Genomic DNA, 20,578 nt, shown 5'->3' with positions numbered 1-20,578 from the left:
TGATCCTAGATTTCAGAATCGGTCTTACAAAAAAAAAAAAAAAAAAAAAAAAAAAACAATTTACACGTATGTTGCTGACAAATTTGCAATTTAGGCTTAATTTGTCAAATGTGCTTTGTAAACAAGTACTTCATAGAGTGCAAACTTTGACCTGAACAAATGACATCAAAGGTTTTGGAGTATTATTGTCACGATCACTGTCTGTTCCTGTCAGTTCCTGGACTCCATTTCCCATAATCCTCCTTGCCAATCACATGCACACTCCACACCAATCACCAGTTGCCACATACAGCTTAGCACACTACCTGGACTATAAAGGACTTACACACACACCACCTCATTGCGAAGTCTTGATTTGCTGTTGTGATCATTACTGAGCGTTTTCTTGTGGACTGTTTCCTGGTTTCCGGTTGGATTGTTTATTCTTTGTGATTCTCTGCTGCCTGCCCTGATCTTTGCCTGTTTCCTGGACTGTGATTGTTTGCTGCCTGCCCTGATCCTTGCCTGTACCCTGATTCTGTTTGTCTGCCGCCTGCCTCGACCATTGCCTGTCCTTGTTTATGTTCCTGCCTTTGCCCCTGTCTACCTGTGTAAATACTGTTCTTAATAAAGCTTGCAAATGGATCCCCGTTCTGCCGACCCATCATTACAGAAGACTTCGCCGACACATGGATCCAGCGGCTCTCCTGGAGAACACTGGCCCGGTATGAACATTGCACAATTATTATTATGGCTCAAGCAGGGCACCCGGTCGTTGGAGGAATACATCAGAGAATATTTGGATGTTGCATATGGTTCAGATCTGCCAGACTGTGTACTGATAGACTTTTTCTGTGAGGGTGTTAACCAGCCACTTAAAAAACAACTCATTCGTGAGGGACCCCGTTCATCTCTAAGTCAGTTTCTGGATTATGCTTTATTGAATGTGGGCTCTCCCTTTACTGTGGGTGTCGCGGAGGAATGCGACACCTCGTCTGGTCGTGTAATGGCTGCCACGCCAGATGACACTCACAAAATGGCGGCCACCACTACTACAATGCCAAGTCAAGACCAAGTTAAACTTCCCGAGTCACGTCCCATCTCCACTGATCTTCTAGATCTACATCACGTCTCTGGATCTGTTTGGGAGCGGTGTGGGTTGCGTTCCAGTGTGGCTGATCCACCGCTGACTTCAGCACGAGCGGCTGGCATTCCTAAGCCTCCGCCGGCCGCTTCGCACTCAAGCCCGCCGGCCGCTACGCCCTCAAGCTCGTCTGTTGCGACGCCCTCAAGCTCGTCTGTTGCGACGCCCTCAAGCTCGCCGGTTGCTACGCACTCAAGCTCGCCGGTTGCTACGCACTCAAACTCTCGGGATGCTATGGACAAGATGGCCGCTTTGCCAGTGCCCACGGGCAAGATGGCCGCCCCGCCAGTGTCTGGGAACATAGGGGTCGTCCCAGCCAGTGAGTCCGCTCCAACCCGTGAGCCCACAGAGGAGGTAGGCACAGAGCCACCGCCTCAACCATGTAAACGGAGGAGGAGGAGGAGGAAGAAGGCTTCCTCCATCCCTCAAGGCCCGGAGGCCTTCCCAGAGCCCGCTGTAGGCCCGGAGGCCTTCCCAGAGCCCGCTGCCGTCCCAGAGCAATCCGCTCTTCCTGACACGGCCACGGAGGCCGGCGCCGAGCTCCTCGCCCTGCCGGCGCCACCCGAGCTCCTCGCCCTGCCGGCGCCACCCGAGCTCCTCGCCCTGCCGGCGCCACCCGAGCTCCTCGCCCTGCCGGCGCCACCCGAGCTCCTCTCCCTGCCGGCGCCACCCGAGCTCCTTACCCACGAAACCGCCACGGCCTCCGTTGAATTCCCCAAGAACTTTTTGGGGGGGGGCCATATACCTGAGGGTGGGGAGCTTGTGGGTGGGGACCCTGCACGGCCGCGATCATCAGCGGCCTCCGAACTGCTTGAGCTTGCGGGTGGGGACCTTACACGCCCACGGCCTTCAACCGCCTGTGAACTGCTGTGGCCAGCTACGGACCCTGACCTGCCGTGGTCGCCCAAGCCACCTGACCCGCCGTGGGCGCCCAAGCCACCTGACCCGCCGTGGGCGCCCAAGCCACCTGACCCGCCGTGGCCTCCCGACACTCCTGACCCGCCGTGGCCGCCCGTGGCACCTGACCCGCCGTGGCCGCCCGTGGCACCTGACCCGCCATGGCTGCCCGAGTTCCTGGACCTGCATTGGAGACCCCGTTCCCGTCTGCCAACAGGTCTCCAATGTACCCCCTCCCTATCTGTGCCATTTACGCCGCGAGGACGCGCCTTCCGGAAGGGGGGCGTTATGTCACGATCACTGTCTGTTCCTGTCAGTTCCTGGACTCCATTTCCCATAATCCTCCTTGCCAATCACATGCACACTCCACACCAATCACCAGTTGCCACATACAGCTTAGCACACTACCTGGACTATAAAGGACTTACACACACACCACCTCATTGCGAAGTCTTGATTTGCTGTTGTGATCATTACTGAGCGTTTTCTTGTGGACTGTTTCCTGGTTTCCGGTTGGAGTGTTTATTCTTTGTGATTCTCTGCTGCCTGCCCTGATCTTTGCCTGTTTCCTGGACTGTGATTGTTTGCTGCCTGCCCTGATCCTTGCCTGTACCCTGATTCTGTTTGTCTGCCGCCTGCCTCGACCATTGCCTGTCCTTGTTTATGTTCCTGCCTTTGCCCCTGTCTACCTGTGTAAATATTGTTCTTTTATAAAGCTTGCAAATGGATCCCCGCTCTGCCGACCCATCATTACAATTATAACTATGATTTTATATATTTTTACAATATTTAAGAGATTATGTAAAAATAAAACTGATAAAAACAAAATAAACCCGACAGAGTTATCAGGACTGACATGCTGATTCTCACCACAAACTTCAGAGGATGAAATTCTCTTGTCTCCTGCTGATCTCATATTGTATCAGATTATATTTGATAAGCTGTTACAATAGATCAGTGTTAGTTGTTCATTTTTATATTAACACTTACTTTGTCATCTCTAACAGAATCTTGTTCATTCTATCTTTAGATTTGCTGTGCCACAGAATAAAACAGCTGAATCATGGGAGAAAAGAAAGAGATTATTTATACTGGATTTGTGTCTGCAAGCTGCTGTCCACCAGAAAGAGAGAATAGAAGAAACTGTGAAGAACCTGCTATCATCTGTGAGTTATGAGAGATGTGATTTCCTGCTGGATCTGTGTTCACATGTGAAGGACTATGAGACTCAAACAGGCAGGAGTGTCTTTCCAGCATTACAGTCAATTTATCAGTCAGCTCCTGCAGTCTGGAAGATAAAGCTCTCAGAGAGAAAGAGCTCCATCCTCCTAGAAGTGCTGAAACTCCAAACAGAGAAGAAACCAGTAGATCTGATAGACTGGACAGATGAAGAGAGTGAAATGAGGGGATTCCTCCAGTGTCTGTCCTACATCTCACAGCTCAGGTGAGAGTTTTATGGGGAACAGACCACACATGCTTCTTTATTGTATTCAGTGCTCACAATAAAATTAATTAAATTAATGTGTATGTTGGGTAGACATGTGAATCTGAACCAAAACTGAAAACACTCAATTGAAGTGTGGTTTTGTCAACGCCACAGCGGCTGTAGCATAAACTTCTTCTCAGACTAGTCTTACAAGTTAGTCATTTCATTGTTTTTTCTTCAAGACTGATTATAACTGTTTTAAACCAGTTACATAAAAAGGTAGATTGGTGTAATTTGAATCTGTAAAGACTGATTAGCCCTAACTAATTGCTAGTTGGTCAGACTAGTTCTTATGTCTTAATTTAATGGCTGTGTTTATACAGCTGACCGCTGATAGTCATGTTGTAAATAGATCTGATGTTCAAATCCTTCTTTCACTTTTGTTCATGTATTTCTATTATAGCAGCTTCATGCAGCACACAGTGTTTATATATGCGATTATAATCGAGCTACAGTGGGTTTTAGCATAGTCGAGCTACAATCTTCATCTCTCTGTCCAAATATACATCACACAATACATAATCAAATATTTGCAGGATTACAAAATATCACACATTACCCTTGACTTTCAAAGTTAGTGCGCAATGATGAGGCCAATTGTAGTCTGAGGTAGTACCTTCATATCAACTGAATATGTGCCAATTACATGTATTTGAAATGATTTTTTTATGGAAATTAAATTACTCAAACTTTGTTTTTTAATTTTGTTTAGATTTCAAAAGATAGAAGCTATACAAAAATAATTATTTTACTAAATATTCAATTTAGTATTATATTTATAACAGACCACTCTATACACAACCAGACACTACAACTGAAATATACTGAATAAAGTTAAAACTGAATTGTGAAAAAAAAAAAAAAAATTGAGTCACTTTCTTCAGTATTTTATATTCTCCTACACTGCACAATAAAGTGATAATTATGTGTTTATCTCCACAGATTTTTTGACATTAACATGAAGAGAGAAGCTGCTGTAAAGTTTCTGCTGAGTCTGTTTGTTTCAGCATCAGAGTTTGATGAAAATACAGAAGAAAATTACACTGAACTATTAACATCTGTGTGCAGCTACACATCTTTCCCCTGTGATTATTATGGTACTGAGAATCCGACTGATCAATGTGATTTCCTGCTGGATCTGTGTTCTCATGTGAAGGACTGTGAGACTCAAACAGGCAGGAGTGTCCTTCCAGCATTACAGCCAATTTATCAGTCAGCTCCTGCAGTCTGGAGAATAAAGATCTCAGAGAGAAAGAGCTCCATCCTCCTAGAAGTGCTGAAACTCCAAACAGAGAAGAAACCAGTAGAGCTGATAGACTGGACAGATGAAGAGAGTGAAGTGAGGGGATTCCTCCAGTGTCTGCCCTACATCTCACAGCTCAGGTGAGAGTTCTATGGAGAATAGACCAGCCATGCTTGTTTATTGTAGATTGTAAAAAATGAATGTGATTTTAACGGTAAAATATTGTAAAAACGCTATATACAGGGAAAAACTGTAAAAGCTCTAACCAGATATTTTATGTAATTTTCACAGTAAAATGCTGTAAATTTTTACAATTTTTATAAGTAAAAAAGAACAAATCAATGTATAATTTACAGTCAAAAACTGTAAACTGATATTCCCACAATTCCCTGTTTGACACTCCACATTTGAAAGTATTTTGCTTAAATAATCATGTTTCTTAATAGTTTTTCTTATCAGTTATGTACATTAGGGTTTTATGTTACATCTTCTGTTGTTTAATGAATGTTTATTGCATTATGTAAGACGTGTTGTGGGTTACCATGATGGTGTTTTGTGTTTGCGTGAATGACTCTGTGCACCTTCTTTATATTAGTAGGCTATATACTTCAGCTTGTGATAAAGCTACTTGTGATGAACTCTGATTCTTCATGTGGCTTTCTAGGGATGCACCAATACCGATACCAAGCTCATGTACTTGTACTCGTACTCGTAAAAATACCCCCGATACCAAAGACCGATACCTCGCGTGACGTAACTGACAGAATTTTCCGTGCACAGACACCGACGGCAGCAGCAGAAACAATGTCAGCCTCAGAGGTGTGGAAATACTTCAAAATTGATAATGACAACCCACACATTGCAAACTGCATGCTTTCAATCACAATTCGTTATCGATTAGTGAAGGCGGGATAGAATCGCGAATCGCGCTGAATGACACAGACCAAAAGTGCTCTCTCGCGCGCGCTCTCTCTCTCTCTTTCTTGCGCGTGTTCTTAGTTCTTTCAGACAGCGCGCGATCAGTTCTCCTCGCGCCTGAATGGTCAAATGCACACATAGTTGTCAAAATGTCCATCGTGTGGAGTATCTCACGTAAATACAGTCGGTTATGGCTTAAGTGGACGTAAAATTTGGGTGAAAACAGGATATGTGTCAGTATCCATGGATTCGGTCTTAAAGGGACCGTAGCCTATATTTGTCATTAAAGGGTTAGTTCACCCAAAAATGAAAATAATGTCATTTATTACTCACCCTCATGCCGTTCCACACCCGTAAGACCTTCGTTAATCTTCGGAACACAAATTAAGATATTTTTGTTGAAATCCGATGGCTCAGTGAGGCCTCCATAGCCAGCAATGACATTTCCTCTCTTTAATGTTAAGAAAACAACAAAAGATGTTAAATAAATGTATACATGGTAAATAAACCTACTGTATCTGAAAAAACAAGTTTATTTAATTTGTATCTCTATAGTATTTGTTGTATTTGTAATTTGTTTGTAAATTTCTTTTTATAACAACAATTATATATATTGGTAATTATGCCCTTTGAAGGTTATTGGACACTGTGAAATTTTTGTTCTTTAAGTTTGTGACAAGCACATAAAAATTATTACTTTTTTCATTAGAGTAATAATAAAGAAGCTGTCCTACATTCATTAGTCTCACTGTGTTGTGCTTGGAAAACTGCAACATCAAAAAAAAAAAAAAAAAAAAAAAGAGAGAGAGAGAGAGAGAGAAATTAACAAATGTATAGGTGTCGCGTCGGTATCGGTATCAGCGAGTACTAGAAAAAAAAGTAACGGTACTCGTACTTGGTCCTTAAAAAATGGTATCCGTGCATCCCTAGCTTTCTCTTTCACCACCTGCATTATTAGGGTGGTTGTCAGTATATGTTAAAGGTACAAAACAGATTTTAGTACTAGTGTGCATTGTTGAATTTACTGGTTTACATTCAAATTTTCTTGATTGTAAATTAGTTTTATACTGTAAAATTTACAGTTTGTTCTGTAAATGTGCAACCATAGCTGCCAAAATTATTTTGTAAAAACTACGGATTTTCTTTTTTTTTTTTTTTTTTTTTTTACAGTGTATTCAGTGTTCACAATAGAATTAATGAAATTAATGTGTATGTCGGGTAGACAATATATATGTGGACATGATACAGAATTGAAAACACTGAACTGAAGTGTGGTTTTGTCAACACCACAGCGGCCGATTGCATAAACTTCTCAGACTAGTCTTACAAGTTAGTCATCTTTTTTTTTTTTCTTCAAGACTGATCATAACTTAATCCAGTTACATAAAAGGGTAGATTGGTGTAATTTGAATCTGTAAAGTAAGACTGATTAGCACTAACTAACTGCTAGTTGGTCAGACTAGTTCTTATGTCTTAATGTAGCGGCTGTGTTTATGTAGCTGACCGCTGATAGTCGTGTTGTAAGTAGATCTGTTGATCAAATCTTGTTCAGTCAGTCTCTGTAGAGATTGATTCTGTTCATGTATTTCTATTATAGCAGCTTCATGTAGCACACAGTACGTTTATATATGCAGTTATAATCGAGCTACAGTGGGTTTTTGCATAGTCGAGTTACAATCTTCATCTCTCTGTCCAAATATACATGACACATTACATGGTAACACTTTACAATACTGGTGCACTAATATGCATTAATTCATGCTTAACCACAGATAATCATGTTTTAATGTATGACTCATGAAGAACTAAACCATTAATTAATGATTACTGCATCAGCAACTAATAAAGTTTCTATATGATTAATAGATTAAGTAATATATGAATTGTTATTAATTAAATGTGTCATAATGTATTAATTCCTTAATAACATATTTTATTAACTAATAGTGTCAGTTAATGTGTTAATTACCACAATGGTTTGAAGCCATGTACTTCCAGTTGTCTGCTTTAATTAGTCATTAACTAATGATTTGCAAATGTATCATTAAGTTATGACTTTACTTGTTGAGGCACATGACTATTAACTAATTGTTAGGTAATATGTCAATATGGTTTTGACATCTACACTAAGCCATGGATTTCAATTTCCAACTATCTACAACCATGATTCCACTGTACCAGATGAACTGCTGCATCCAGAACCTTGTTGTTCATGGCACAGGAATGTGTCAGCTTAAGCTTGAGGTCTAGAATTCAAAGGTGGAACACTGAGAACATGTGGGCGGGCACTGCTATTTCATAACACTGTGTCAAGACCGGACAAAGACAATAGAACCCATTATAATCAGAGATAGTGATACTACACAGGGTGCGGCATGACACAACACAACACAACAAAACGTCACTTCTGTTATGAAAGACAAATGGACTTGCAATGGTCTGTCATGTCCAGTGTAAACAGCTGTTGCTGCATGACTCGATAATAGTCGCATCCAGTTTAAACACAGTGCAACATCAATCTGTAGTTCAGATTCTGTTGTGCTGATGTTTGTGTGCAGCCCAACTTACCCATCCTTCAAACACATTATCTGTCATTACACTCACTGCATGCACAACTGTCAAGACCCATTAATTACATATTACTTAACAATTAGTTAATAGTCATGTGCCTCAACAAGTAGTCATAACATAATGATACATTTTCAAATCATTAGGTAATAATTAATTAAAGCAGACAACTGAAAGTTGAAGTACATGACTTCAAGCCATTGTGGTAATTAATTTACACTTTCAGTTAATAAAATATGTTATTAAGGAATTAATACATTATGACACATTTAATTAATAACAATTCATATATTACTTAATTAATCATATAGAATCTTTATTAGTTGCTGATGCAGTAATAATTTATTAATGGTTTAGTTCTTCATGAGTCATACATTAAAACATGATTATCTGTGCATTAGTTAAGCATGAATTAATGCATATTAGTGCACCCGTATTGTAAAGTGTTACCCGATACATAATCAAATATTTGCAGGATTAAAAAACATCACACATTACCCTTGACTTTCACAGTTAGTGCAGAACGACGAGGACAACTGTAGTCTGATAAACATGCTGAATGAAGCCAAGATACAATCACATTATCTGTTGCCTGTTAATCAATCTTGTCAATCAGAAAACAAACACAGTGTAGAAACTGTCTGTCTGACACAGGTTTACCTTCATATCAACTGAATATGTGCCAATTACATGTACTTGAAATCAATTGTTTAAGGAAATGAATTAAGTTGCTCAAACTTTTTTTATTATTTATTTTTTATTTTTTTTCCTTAGATTCCAAAAGATTGAAGTTATACACAAATATCTAATTTAATATTCAATTTGGGATTATATTTATAACACACACTCTATCACAACCAGACACTACAGCTGAAATATAAACTGAATGAAGCTAAAACTGAATTGTGTAAAAAAAAAAAAAAAAAAAAATCACTCCATGTTTTGTTCATATATGTTTTTATATTAATTAATAATTCAAATTCACTTTTTTCAATATGTTATATTCTCCTACACTGCACAATAAAGTGATGATTATGTGTGTGTCTCCACAGATTTTGTGACATTAACAACAATGAAGAGAGAAGCTGCTGTAAACTTTCTGCTGAATCTGTTTGTTTCAGCATCAGAGTTTGAAGAAAATACAGAAGAAAATTACACTGAACTATTAACATCTGTGTGCAGCTACAAATCTTTCCCCCTCAGTGGAAACTATGCTAACAGTAACTCTGATCAATGTGATTTTCTGCTGGATCTGTGGTCACATGTGAAGGACTATGAGACTCAAACAGGCAGGAGTGTCCTTCCAGCATTACAGCCAATTTATCAGTCATCTCCTGCAGTCTGGAGAATAAAGATCTCAGAGAGAAAGAGCTCCATCCTCCTAGAAGTGCTGAAACTCCAAACAGAGAAGAAACCAGTAGATCTGATAGACTGGACAGATGAAGAGAGTGAAGTGAGGGGATTCCTCCAGTGTCTGCCCTACATCTCACAGCTCAGGTGAGAGTTTTATGGGGAACAGACCACACATGCTTGTTTATTGTATGCAGTGCTCACAATAAAATTAATAAAATTAATGTGTATGTCAGGTAGACATGTGAATCTGAACCAAAATTGAAAACACTGAATTGAAGTGTGGTTTTGTCAACACCACAATGACCGGTTGCATAAAACCTCTCAGACTAGTCTTACAAGTTAGTCATTTCATTGTTTTTTTCTTCAAGACCGATAATAACTGTTTTAAAACCCCTTAAGCTCTTTGGGTTATTTTGGAATTCCGCCTGAAATTGGACATACCCAAATCTGATGGCTCCCCCTACCCACATACAGTGAAGTAAATGCAAAATATTGGTGTCATTTTAAAGGAAACCCTTTAAAAAAACAAAATAAAGTGTCAAATGTAATAAAAAATATTATATGTGTTCAAAATATCAAAATAAGCACACAAAAAAATAGGCGCTTTTGTGTTTTGTTTTTTTTTTTTTTCTTTGAATCCTCTCTTTGAAAGTGTATAACTCTGGCCTTGTGTGACACAGCTACCTATTGTAAATTCCATTTGATTCCACTAGATGTCAGAAAACACTGAAAAAAAATAATTATTTGTTTAACATTTTGCTTTCAAAAGTTATAGCTATGAAACCAAAGGGAGGCAAAATGGATTTTTAGTGTCTTTTTGGAGTCTCCAAAGTCCTGGCTGCAAAAACAAGCTATTATAAAGAATTTTACACCAAAAATCCCACTTTTACTATTTACTAAAAGCACTTACAAGTATTCCCAAACATGTTTCATGTTCTTTTTCCTCAAAGAGACACAATAAATGCAATAAATATGTAATGGGGTAGACAAAAACAAGATCTGCAACATGAAAATATATCTTTTAGTTATTTATTTATAATAGAATAATACGATTATAATGCACAATATTCACAAATACAACTTCAGAAGCAACAAATCATCGGGATTTTAAGCACAAACAAATACATTTCATATGCATGCACCCAGTTACAGTAATAAAGGAAACAGTAATACAAAAATATAATTTGACATGCATTATTCAAGTCGCAAACACAGTCTCAAAAACTGAATCATAGCTCCCGTCGCTGTCCAAGTCACTGAGTCGATCTAGTTCCTCTAAAACTGCCTCAGCACCAACAAAACTATACCTTTCGATCTGATGTTCAAATCCTTCTTTCTCTTTTGTTCATGTATCTCTATTATAGCAGCTTCATGCAGCACACAGTGTTTATATATGCGATTATAATCGAGCTACAGTGGGTTTTTGCATAGTTGAACTACAATCTTCATCTCTCTGTCCAAATACATCACACAATACATAATCAAATATTTGCAGGATTAAAAAATATCACACATTACCCTTGACTTTCACAGTTAGTGCACAATGATGAGACCAATTGTAGTCTGAGGTAGTACCTTCATATCAATTGAATATTTGCCAATTACATGTATTTGAAATGATTTTTTATGGAAATTAAATTACTCACACTTTGTTTTTTAATTTTGTTTAGATTCCAAAAGATAGAAGCTATACAAAAATATTCATTTCACTAAATATTCAATTTAGGATTATATTTATAACAGACCACTCTATACACAACCTAGACACTACAACTGAAATATACTGAATGAAGTTAAAACTGAATTGTGAAAAAAAAAAAAAAAAAAAATTCATTCCAGCTTATGTTCATGTTTTATATTATTAATAATTCAATGAGTCACTTTTTTCAGTATTTTATATTCTCCTATACACTGTACAATAAAGTGATAATTATGTGTTTATCTCCACAGATTTTGCAACATTATCTACATGAAGAGAGAAACTGCTGTAAGGTTTCTGCTGAATCTGTTTGTTTCAGCATCAGAGTTTGATGCAAATACAGAAGTAATCTACACTGAACTATTAACATCTGTGTGCAGCTACACATCTTTCCCCTATGATGAGAATTATTATAATGATCCTGATGAGTATCAGATTGATCAGTGTGATTTTCTGTTGGATCTGTACTCACATATGAAGGACTATGAGACTCAAACAGGCAGGAGTGTCCTTCCAGCATTACAGCCAATTTATCAGTCAGCTCCTGCAGTCTGGATCATAAAGCCTCTCAGAGAGAAAGAGCTCCATCCTCCTAGAAGTGCTGAAACTCCAAACAGAGAAGAAACCAGTAGATCTGATAGACTGGACAGATGAAGAGAGTGAAATGAGGGGATTCCTCCAGTGTCTGCCCTACATCTCACAGCTCAGGTGAGAGTTTTATGGGGAACAGACCACACATGCTTCTTTATTGTATTCAGTGCTCACAATAAAATTAATTAAATTAATGTGTATGTTGGGTAGACATGTGAATCTGAACCAAAACTGAAAACACTCAATTGAAGTGTGGTTTTGTCAACGCCACAGCGGCTGTAGCATAAACTTCTTCTCAGACTAGTCTTACAAGTTAGTCATTTCATTGTTTTTTCTTCAAGACTGATTATAACTGTTTTAAACCAGTTACATAAAAAGGTAGATTGGTGTCATTTGAATCTGTAAAGAGACTGATTAGCCCTAACTAATTGCTAGTTGGTCAGACTAGTTCTTATGTCTTAATTTAATGGCTGTGTTTATACAGCTGACCGCTGATAGTCATGTTGTAAATAGATCTGATGTTCAAATCCTTCTTTCACTTTTGTTCATGTATTTCTATTATAGCAGCTTCATGCAGCACACAGTGTTTATATATGCGATTATAATCGAGCTACAGTGGGTTTTAGCATAGTCGAGCTACAATCTTCATCTCTCTGTCCAAATACATCACACAATACATAATCAAATATTTGCAGGATTACAAAATATCACACATTACCCTTGACTTTCACAGTTAGTGCGCAATGATGAGGCCAATTGTAGTCTGAGGTAGTACCTTCATATCAATTGAATATTTGCCAATTACATGTATTTGAAATGATTTTTTATGGAAATTAAATTACTCACACTTTGTTTTTTAATTTTGTTTAGATTCCAAAAGATAGAAGCTATACAAAAATATTCATTTCACTAAATATTCAATTTAGGATTATATTTATAACAGACCACTCTATACACAACCAGACACTACAACTGAAATATACTGAATGAAGTTAAAACTGAATTGTGAAAAAAAAAAAAAAAAAAAAAATCATTCCAGCTTATGTTCATGTTTTTATATTAATTAATAATTCAATGAGTCACTTTTTTCAGTATTTTATATTCTCCTATACACTGTACAATAAAGTGATAATTATGTGTTTATCTCCACAGATTTTGCGACATTATCTACATGAAGAGAGAAACTGCTGTAAAGTTTCTGCTGAATCTGTTTGTTTCAGCATCAGAGTTTGATGCAAATACAGAAGTAATCTACACTGAACTATTAACATCTGTGTGCAGCTACACATCTTTCCCCTATGATGAGAATTATTATGATGATCCTGATGAGTATCAGATTGATCAGTGTGATTTTCTGTTGGATCTGTACTCACATATGAAGGACTATGAGACTCAAACAGGCAGGAGTGTCCTTCCAGCATTACAGACAATTTATCAGTCATCTCCTGCAGTCTGGATCATAAACCTCTCAGAGAGAAAGAGCTCCATCCTCCTAGAAGTGCTGAAACTCCAAACAGAGAAGAAACCAGTAGATCTGATAGACTGGACAGATGAAGAGAGTGAAATGAGGGGATTCCTCCAGTGTCTGCCCTACATCTCACAGCTCAGGTGAGAGTTTTATGGGGAACAGACCACACATGCTTCTTTATTGTATTCAGTGCTCACAATAAAATTAATTAAATTAATGTGTATGTTGGGTAGACATGTGAATCTGAACCAAAACTGAAAACACTCAATTGAAGTGTGGTTTTGTCAACGCCACAGCGGCTGTAGCATAAACTTCTTCTCAGACTAGTCTTACAAGTTAGTCATTTCATTGTTTTTTCTTCAAGACTGATTATAACTGTTTTAAACCAGTTACATAAAAAGGTAGATTGGTGTCATTTGAATCTGTAAAGTAAGACTGATTAGCCCTAACTAATTGCTAGTTGGTCAGACTAGTTCTTATGTCTTAATTTATTGGCTGTGTTTATACAGCTGACCGCTGACAGTCATGTTGTAAATAGATCTGATGTTCAAATCCTTCTTTCACTTTTGTTCATGTATTTCTATTATAGCAGCTTCATGCAGCACACAGTGTTTATATATGCGATTATAATCGAGCTACAGTGGGTTTTAGCATAGTCGAGCTACAATCTTCATCTCTCTGTCCAAATATACATCACACAATACATAATCAAATATTTGCAGGATTACAAAATATCACACATTACCCTTGACTTTCAAAGTTAGTGCGCAATGATGAGACCAATTGTAGTCTGAGGTAGTACCTTCATATCAACCGAATATGTGCTAATTACATGTATTTGAAATGATTTTTTTATGGAAATTAAATTACTCAAACTTTGTTTTTTAATTTTGTTTAGATTTCAAAAGATAGAAGCTATACAAAAATAATTATTTTACTAAATATTCAATTTAGGATTATATTTATAACAGACCACTCTATACACAACCAGACACTACAACTGAAATATACTGAATGAAGTTAAAACTGAATTGTGAAAAAAAAAAAATTGAGTCACTTTCTTCAGTATTTTATATTCTCCTATACTGGGCAATAAAGTGATAATTATGTGTTTATCTCCACAGATTTTTTTACATTAACAACATGAAGAGAGAAGCTGCTGTAAAGTTTCTGCTGAATCTGTTTGTTTCAGCATCAGAGTTTGATGAAAATACAGAAGAAAATTACACTGAACTATTAACATCTGTGTGCAGCTACACATCTTTCCCCTGTGATTATTATGGTACTGAGAATCAGACTGATCAATGTGATTTCCTGCTGGATCTGTGTTCTCATGTGAAGGACTGTGAGACTCAAACAGGCAGGAGTGTCCTTCCAGCATTACAGCCAATTTATCAGTCAGCTCCTGCAGTCTGGAGAATAAAGATCTCAGAGAGAAAGAGCTCCATCCTCCTAGAAGTGCTGAAACTCCAAACAGAGAAGAAACCATTAGAGCTGATAGACTGGACAGATGAGGAGAGTGAAGTGAGGGGATTCCTCCAGTGTCTGCCCTACATCTCACAGCTCAGGTGAGAGTTCTATGGAGAATAGACCAGCCATGCTTGTTTATTGTAGATTGTAAAAAATGAATGTGATTTTAATGGTAAAATATTGTAAAAACGCTATATACAGGGAAAAACTGTAAAAGCTCTAACCAGATATTTTATGTAATTTTCACAGTAAAATGCTGTAAATTTTACAATTTTTATAAGTAAAAAAGAACAAATCAATGTATAATTTACAGTCAAAAACTGTAAACTGATATTCCCACAATTCCCTGTTTGACACTCCACATTTGAAAGTATTTTGCTTAAATAATCATGTTTCTTAATAGTTTTTCTTATCAGTTATGTACATTAGGGTTTTATGTTACATCTTCTGTTGTTTAATGAATGTTTATTGCATTATGTAAGACGTGTTGTGGGTTACCATGATGGTGTTTTGTGTTTGCGTGAATGACTCTGTGCACCTTCTTTATATTAGTAGGCTATATACTTCAGCTCGTGATAAAGCTACTTGTGATGAACTCTGATTCTTCATGTGGCTTTCTAGGGATGCACCAATACCGATACCAAGCTCATGTACTTGTACTCGTACTCGTAAAAATACCCCCGATACCAAAGACCGATACCTCGCGTGACGTAACTGACAGAATTTTCCGTGCACAGACACCGACGGCAGCAGCAGAAACAATGTCAGCCTCAGAGGTGTGGAAATACTTCAAAATTGATGATGACAACCCGCACATTGCAAACTGCATGCTTTCAATCACAATTCGTTATCGATTAGTGAAGGCGGGATAGAATCGCGAATCGCGCTGAATGACACAGACCAAAAGTGCTCTCTCGCGCGCGCTCTCTCTCTCTCTTTCTTGCGCGTGTTCTTAGTTCTTTCAGACAGCGCGCGATCAGTTCTCCTCGCGCCTGAATGGTCAAATGCACACATAGTTGTCAAAATGTCCATCGTGTGGAGTATCTCACGTAAATACAGTCGGTTATGGCTTAAGTGGACGTAAAATTTGGGTGAAAACAGGATATGTGTCAGTATCCATGGATTCGGTCTTAAAGGGACCGTAGCCTATATTTGTCATTAAAGGGTTAGTTCACCCAAAAATGAAAATAATGTCATTTATTACTCACCCTCATGCCGTTCCACACCCGTAAGACCTTCGTTAATCTTCGGAACACAAATTAAGATATTTTTGTTGAAATCCGATGGCTTAGTGAGGCCTCCATAGCCAGCAATGACATTTCCTCTCTTTAATGTTAAGAAAACAACAAAAGATGTTAAATAAATGTATACATGGTAAATAAACCTACTGTATCTGAAAAACAAGTTTATTTAATTTGTATCTCTATAGTATTTGTTGTATTTGTAATTTGTTTGTAAATTTCTTTTTATAACAACAATTATATATATTGGTAATTATGCCCTTTGAAGGTTATTGGACACTGTGAAATTTTTGTTCTTTAAGTTTGTGACAAGCACATAAAAATTATTACTTTTTTCATTAGAGTAATAATAAAGAAGCTGTCCTACATTCATTAGTCTCACTGTGTTGTGCTTGGAAAACTGCAACATCAAAAAAAAAAAAAAAAGAGAGAGAGAGAAATTAACAAATGTATAGGTGTCGCGTCGGTATCGGTATCGGCGAGTACTAGAAAAAAAAGTAACGGTACTCGTACTTGGTCCTTAAAAAATGGTATCAGTGCATCCCTAGCTTTCTCTTTTACCACCTGCATTATTAGGGTGGTTGTTTTACACTTTCAGTTAATAAAATATGTTATTAAGGAATTAATACATTATGACACATTTAATTAATAACAATTCATATATTACTTAATTTATCATATAGAATCTTTATTAGTTGCTGATGCAGTAATAATTTATTAATGGTTTAGTTCTTCATGAGTCATACATTAAAACATGATTATCTGTGCATTAGTTAAGCATGAATTAATGCATATTAGTGCACCCGTATTGTAAAGTGTTACCCGATACATAATCAAATATTTGCAGGATTAAAAAACATCACACATTACCCTTGACTTTCACAGTTAGTGCAGAACGACGAAGACAACTGTAGTCTGATAAACATGCTGAATGAAGCCAAGATACAATCACATTATCTGTTGCCTGTTAATCAATCTTGTCAATCAGAAAACAAACACAGTGTAGAAACTGTCTGTCTGACACAGGTTTACCTTCATATCAACTGAATATGTGCCAATTACATGTACTTGAAATCAATTGTTTAAGGAAATGAATTAAGTTGCTCAAACTTTTTTTTTTTTTTTTTTTTTTTTTTAATTTTCCTTAGATTCCAAAAGATTGAAGTTATACAAAAATATCTAATTTAATATTCAATTTGGGATTATATTTATAACACACACTCTATCACAACCAGACACTACAGCTGAAATATAAACTGAATGAAGCTAAAACTGAATTGTGCAAAAAAAAAAAAAAAAAAAAATCACTCCATGTTTTGTTCATATATGTTTTTATATTAATTAATAATTCAAATTCACTTTTTTCAATATGTTATATTCTCCTACACTGCACAATAAAGTGATAATTATGTGTTTATCTCCACAGATTTTGTGGCATTAACAACATGAAGAGAGAAGCTGCTGTAAAGTTTCTGCTGAATCTGTTTGTTTCAGCATCAGAGTTTGATGAAAATACAGAAGAAAATTACACTGAACTATTAACATCTGTGTGCAGCTACACATCTTTCCCCCTCTCTGGAAACTATGCTTACTATCACTCAGATCAATGTGATTTCCTGCTGGATCTGTGTTCACATGTGAAGGACTATGAGACTCAAACAGGCAGGTGTGTCCTTCCAGCATTACAGACAATTTATCAGTCAGTTCCTGCAGTCTGGAGAATAAAGCTCTCAGAGAGAAAGAGCTCCATCCTCCTAGAAGTGCTGAAACTCCAAACAGAGAAGAAACCAGTAGAGTTGAGAGACTGGACAGATGAGGAGAGTGAAGTGAGGGGATTCCTCCAGTGTCTGCCCTACATCTCACAGCTCAGGTGAGAGTTTTATGGGGAACAGACCACAATGCTTGTTTATTGTATTCAGTGCTCACAATAGAATGAATGAAATTAATGTATATGTTGGGTAGACAATATATATGTGGATATATATGTGGATTCAGAATTGAAAACACTGAATTGAAGTGTGGTTTTGTCAACACCACAGCGGCCGGTTGCATAAACTTCTCAGACTAGTCTTACAAGTTAGTCATCTCCTTTTTTTTTTTTTCTTCAAGACTGATCATAATTGTTTTAAACCAGTTACATAAAAAGGTAGATTGGTGTAATTTGAATCTAAAAAGTAAGACTGATTAGCCCTAACGAATTGCTCGTTGTTCAGACTAGTTCTTATGACACAGTCTTAATTTAGCGGCTGTGTTTATGCAGCTTTCCGCTGGCAGTCATCTTGTAAGTAGATTTATTGATCAAATCCTTCTCTCACTCTTGTTCAGTCAGTCTCTGTAGAGATTGATTCTGTTCATGTATTTCTATTATTGCAGCTTCATGCAGCACGCAGTGTTTATATATGCGGTTATAATCGAGCTACAGTGGGTTTTTGCATAGTTGAACTACAATCTTCATCTCTGTCCAAATATACATGACACAATACTCAAATATTTACAGGATTAAAAAACATCACACATTACCCTTGACTTTCACAGTTAGTGCACAATGATTAGGCCAATTGTAGTCTGATTAACATGCTGGATGAAGCCAAGATACAATCACATTATCTGTTGCCTGTTAATCAATCTTCAAACCAGTACAATTTCAACTGGACTAAAAAAAATGTCCAGAACATTTTAAAAGACTAATAATTGTTTTAGCCCAACTGAAATTGAATGTTTAAAGTGCATGTAAACATGATTACTGATGTGATGTAATACACAGAACAAAACAGCCCTTGACTTTAATGGATCTTGATTAAGTGTTTCTGTCAATCAGAAAACAAACACAGTGTAGAAACTGTCTGTCTGACACAGGTTTACCTTCATATCAACTGAATATGTGCCAATTACATGTATTTGAAATGAATTTTTTTAAAGGAAATTAAATTACTCAAACTTTGTTTTTTTTTTTTAATTTTGCTTAGATTTCGAAAGATAGAAGCTATACAAAAATTTGTTATTTACTAATTATTCAATTTAGGATTATATTTATAACACACCACTCTATACACAACCAGACACTACAACTGAAATATACTGAATGAATAGTTAAAACTGAATTGTGAAAAAAAATACTCCACTTATGTACAACTTATGTTTATTTGTTTTTATATTAATTAATAATAAATCAATGAGTCACTTTCAATATTTTACAGGTGCATCTCAAATTTGAATATCATGAAAAAGTTTTTTTTTTTTTTCTGTAATTTAATTCCAAAACTAAAACTTAAATATATTCTAGATTTATTAGACATAAAGTAAAATATTTTCAGACTTTTTTGTTTTCATTTTGATGATTACAGCTTGCTGCTCATCAAAATAAAAAAAAATCAATCTCAAATTATTAGAATATTTAATTTCAAGTTCTATTAAATTAACATTCTCAGGGTATAAATGCTGGGTTTAGGTCAGTAATCCCAACAGCAGTCATGGGGAAGTCTACTGACTTGACAGTTGTCCAGAAGACGATCATCAAGACCCTCTACAATGAGGGTAAGCCACAGAGGGTCATTGCTGAAAGAGCTGGCTGTTCACAGAGTGCTGTGCCAAAGCATATTCATGGAAATTGACTAGAAGGAAAAAGTGTGGTAGGAAAAGGTGTACAAGTGAAAGGAATGACCGCAGGCTTGAGAAGATTGTCAGGCGAAGCCAATTTAAGAACTTAGGAGAGCTTCAAAAGGAGTGGACTGAAGCTGGAGTCAGTGCATCAAGAGCCACCGCACACAGATGTCTTCAGGAAATGGGCTACAACTGTCACATTCCACGTACCAAGCTACTTCTGAACCAAAGACAACATCACAAGCATCTTACCTGGGCTAAGGAGAAAAAGAACTGGACTGTTGCTCAGTGGTCCAAAGTCCTCTTTTCAGATGAAAGTAAATTTTGCATTTCATTTGGAAATCAAGGTCCCAGAGTCTGGAGGAAGAGTGGAGAGGCACAGAAACCATGTTGCTTGAAGTCCAGTGTGAAGTTTCTACAGTCAGTGATGATTTGGGCTGCCATGTCATCTGGTGTTGGTCCACTGTGTTTTCTGAAGTCAGAAAGAATCAGAATCAGAAAGAGCTTTATTGCCAGGTATGTTTACACATACCAGGAATTTGTTTTAGTGACAGAAGCTCCACAGTGGAACAGAGTGACAGCGACAAGACAAGACACAGATAATAAAAAGAATAAAAGACTAATATACAAGATAGACAAAGTGCAAAAAAAGCAAAAAAAATATATATAATATAAACAATTTGTATGTACAAATATGTGTGCAAATTTGAAATATATATAAGTATGTGTTTTAAGTAAAGAATGTATAATAGTGTTGTGTGTTCCGTGTTTGTCAAGTGTTCATGAGATGGATTGCCTGAAGGAAGAAACTGTTCCTGTGTCTGGTCGTTCTGGTGCTCAGAGCTCTGTAGCCTCGACCAGATGGCAACAGTTCAAAGAGAGAGTGTGCTGGATGTGAGGGGTCCAGAGTGATTTTCTTTG

General features: G+C 37.2%; 1 protein-coding gene across 16 annotated transcripts in view; it reads left to right on the top strand.

The window, feature by feature from the left end:
• Positions 1-20,578, top strand: part of LOC127496079 (protein NLRC5-like) — an 87,177-nt gene that overhangs the window by 50,454 nt on the left and 16,145 nt on the right. For 3 of the 16 annotated variants that reach the window (XM_051863684.1, XM_051863683.1, XM_051863682.1), the window contains exons 20-24: positions 3,051-3,464; positions 4,449-4,889; positions 13,031-13,486; positions 14,471-14,914; positions 17,484-17,927. The exons of 3 other annotated variants lie outside the window; for them this stretch is intronic. In XM_051863684.1, the coding sequence (XP_051719644.1) occupies positions 3,051-3,464; positions 4,449-4,889; positions 13,031-13,486; positions 14,471-14,914; positions 17,484-17,927 (2,199 nt within the window). Of the gene's footprint in view, positions 1-3,050; positions 3,465-4,448; positions 4,890-9,287; positions 9,733-11,538; positions 11,996-13,030; positions 13,487-14,470; positions 14,915-17,483; positions 17,928-20,578 lie in introns of those variants that run through there. 10 more of the 16 variants (XR_007925235.1, XR_007925236.1, XR_007925238.1 and 7 more) reach the window with 8 other exon arrangements.

The sequence above is a fragment of the Ctenopharyngodon idella genome, chromosome 15 (assembly GCF_019924925.1).
Source record: "Ctenopharyngodon idella isolate HZGC_01 chromosome 15, HZGC01, whole genome shotgun sequence".
Lineage (NCBI taxonomy): Eukaryota > Metazoa > Chordata > Actinopteri > Cypriniformes > Xenocyprididae > Ctenopharyngodon > Ctenopharyngodon idella.
The sequence above is the reverse complement of the archived record's forward strand: the minus strand, read 5'-3'. Positions and strand labels throughout refer to the sequence as shown.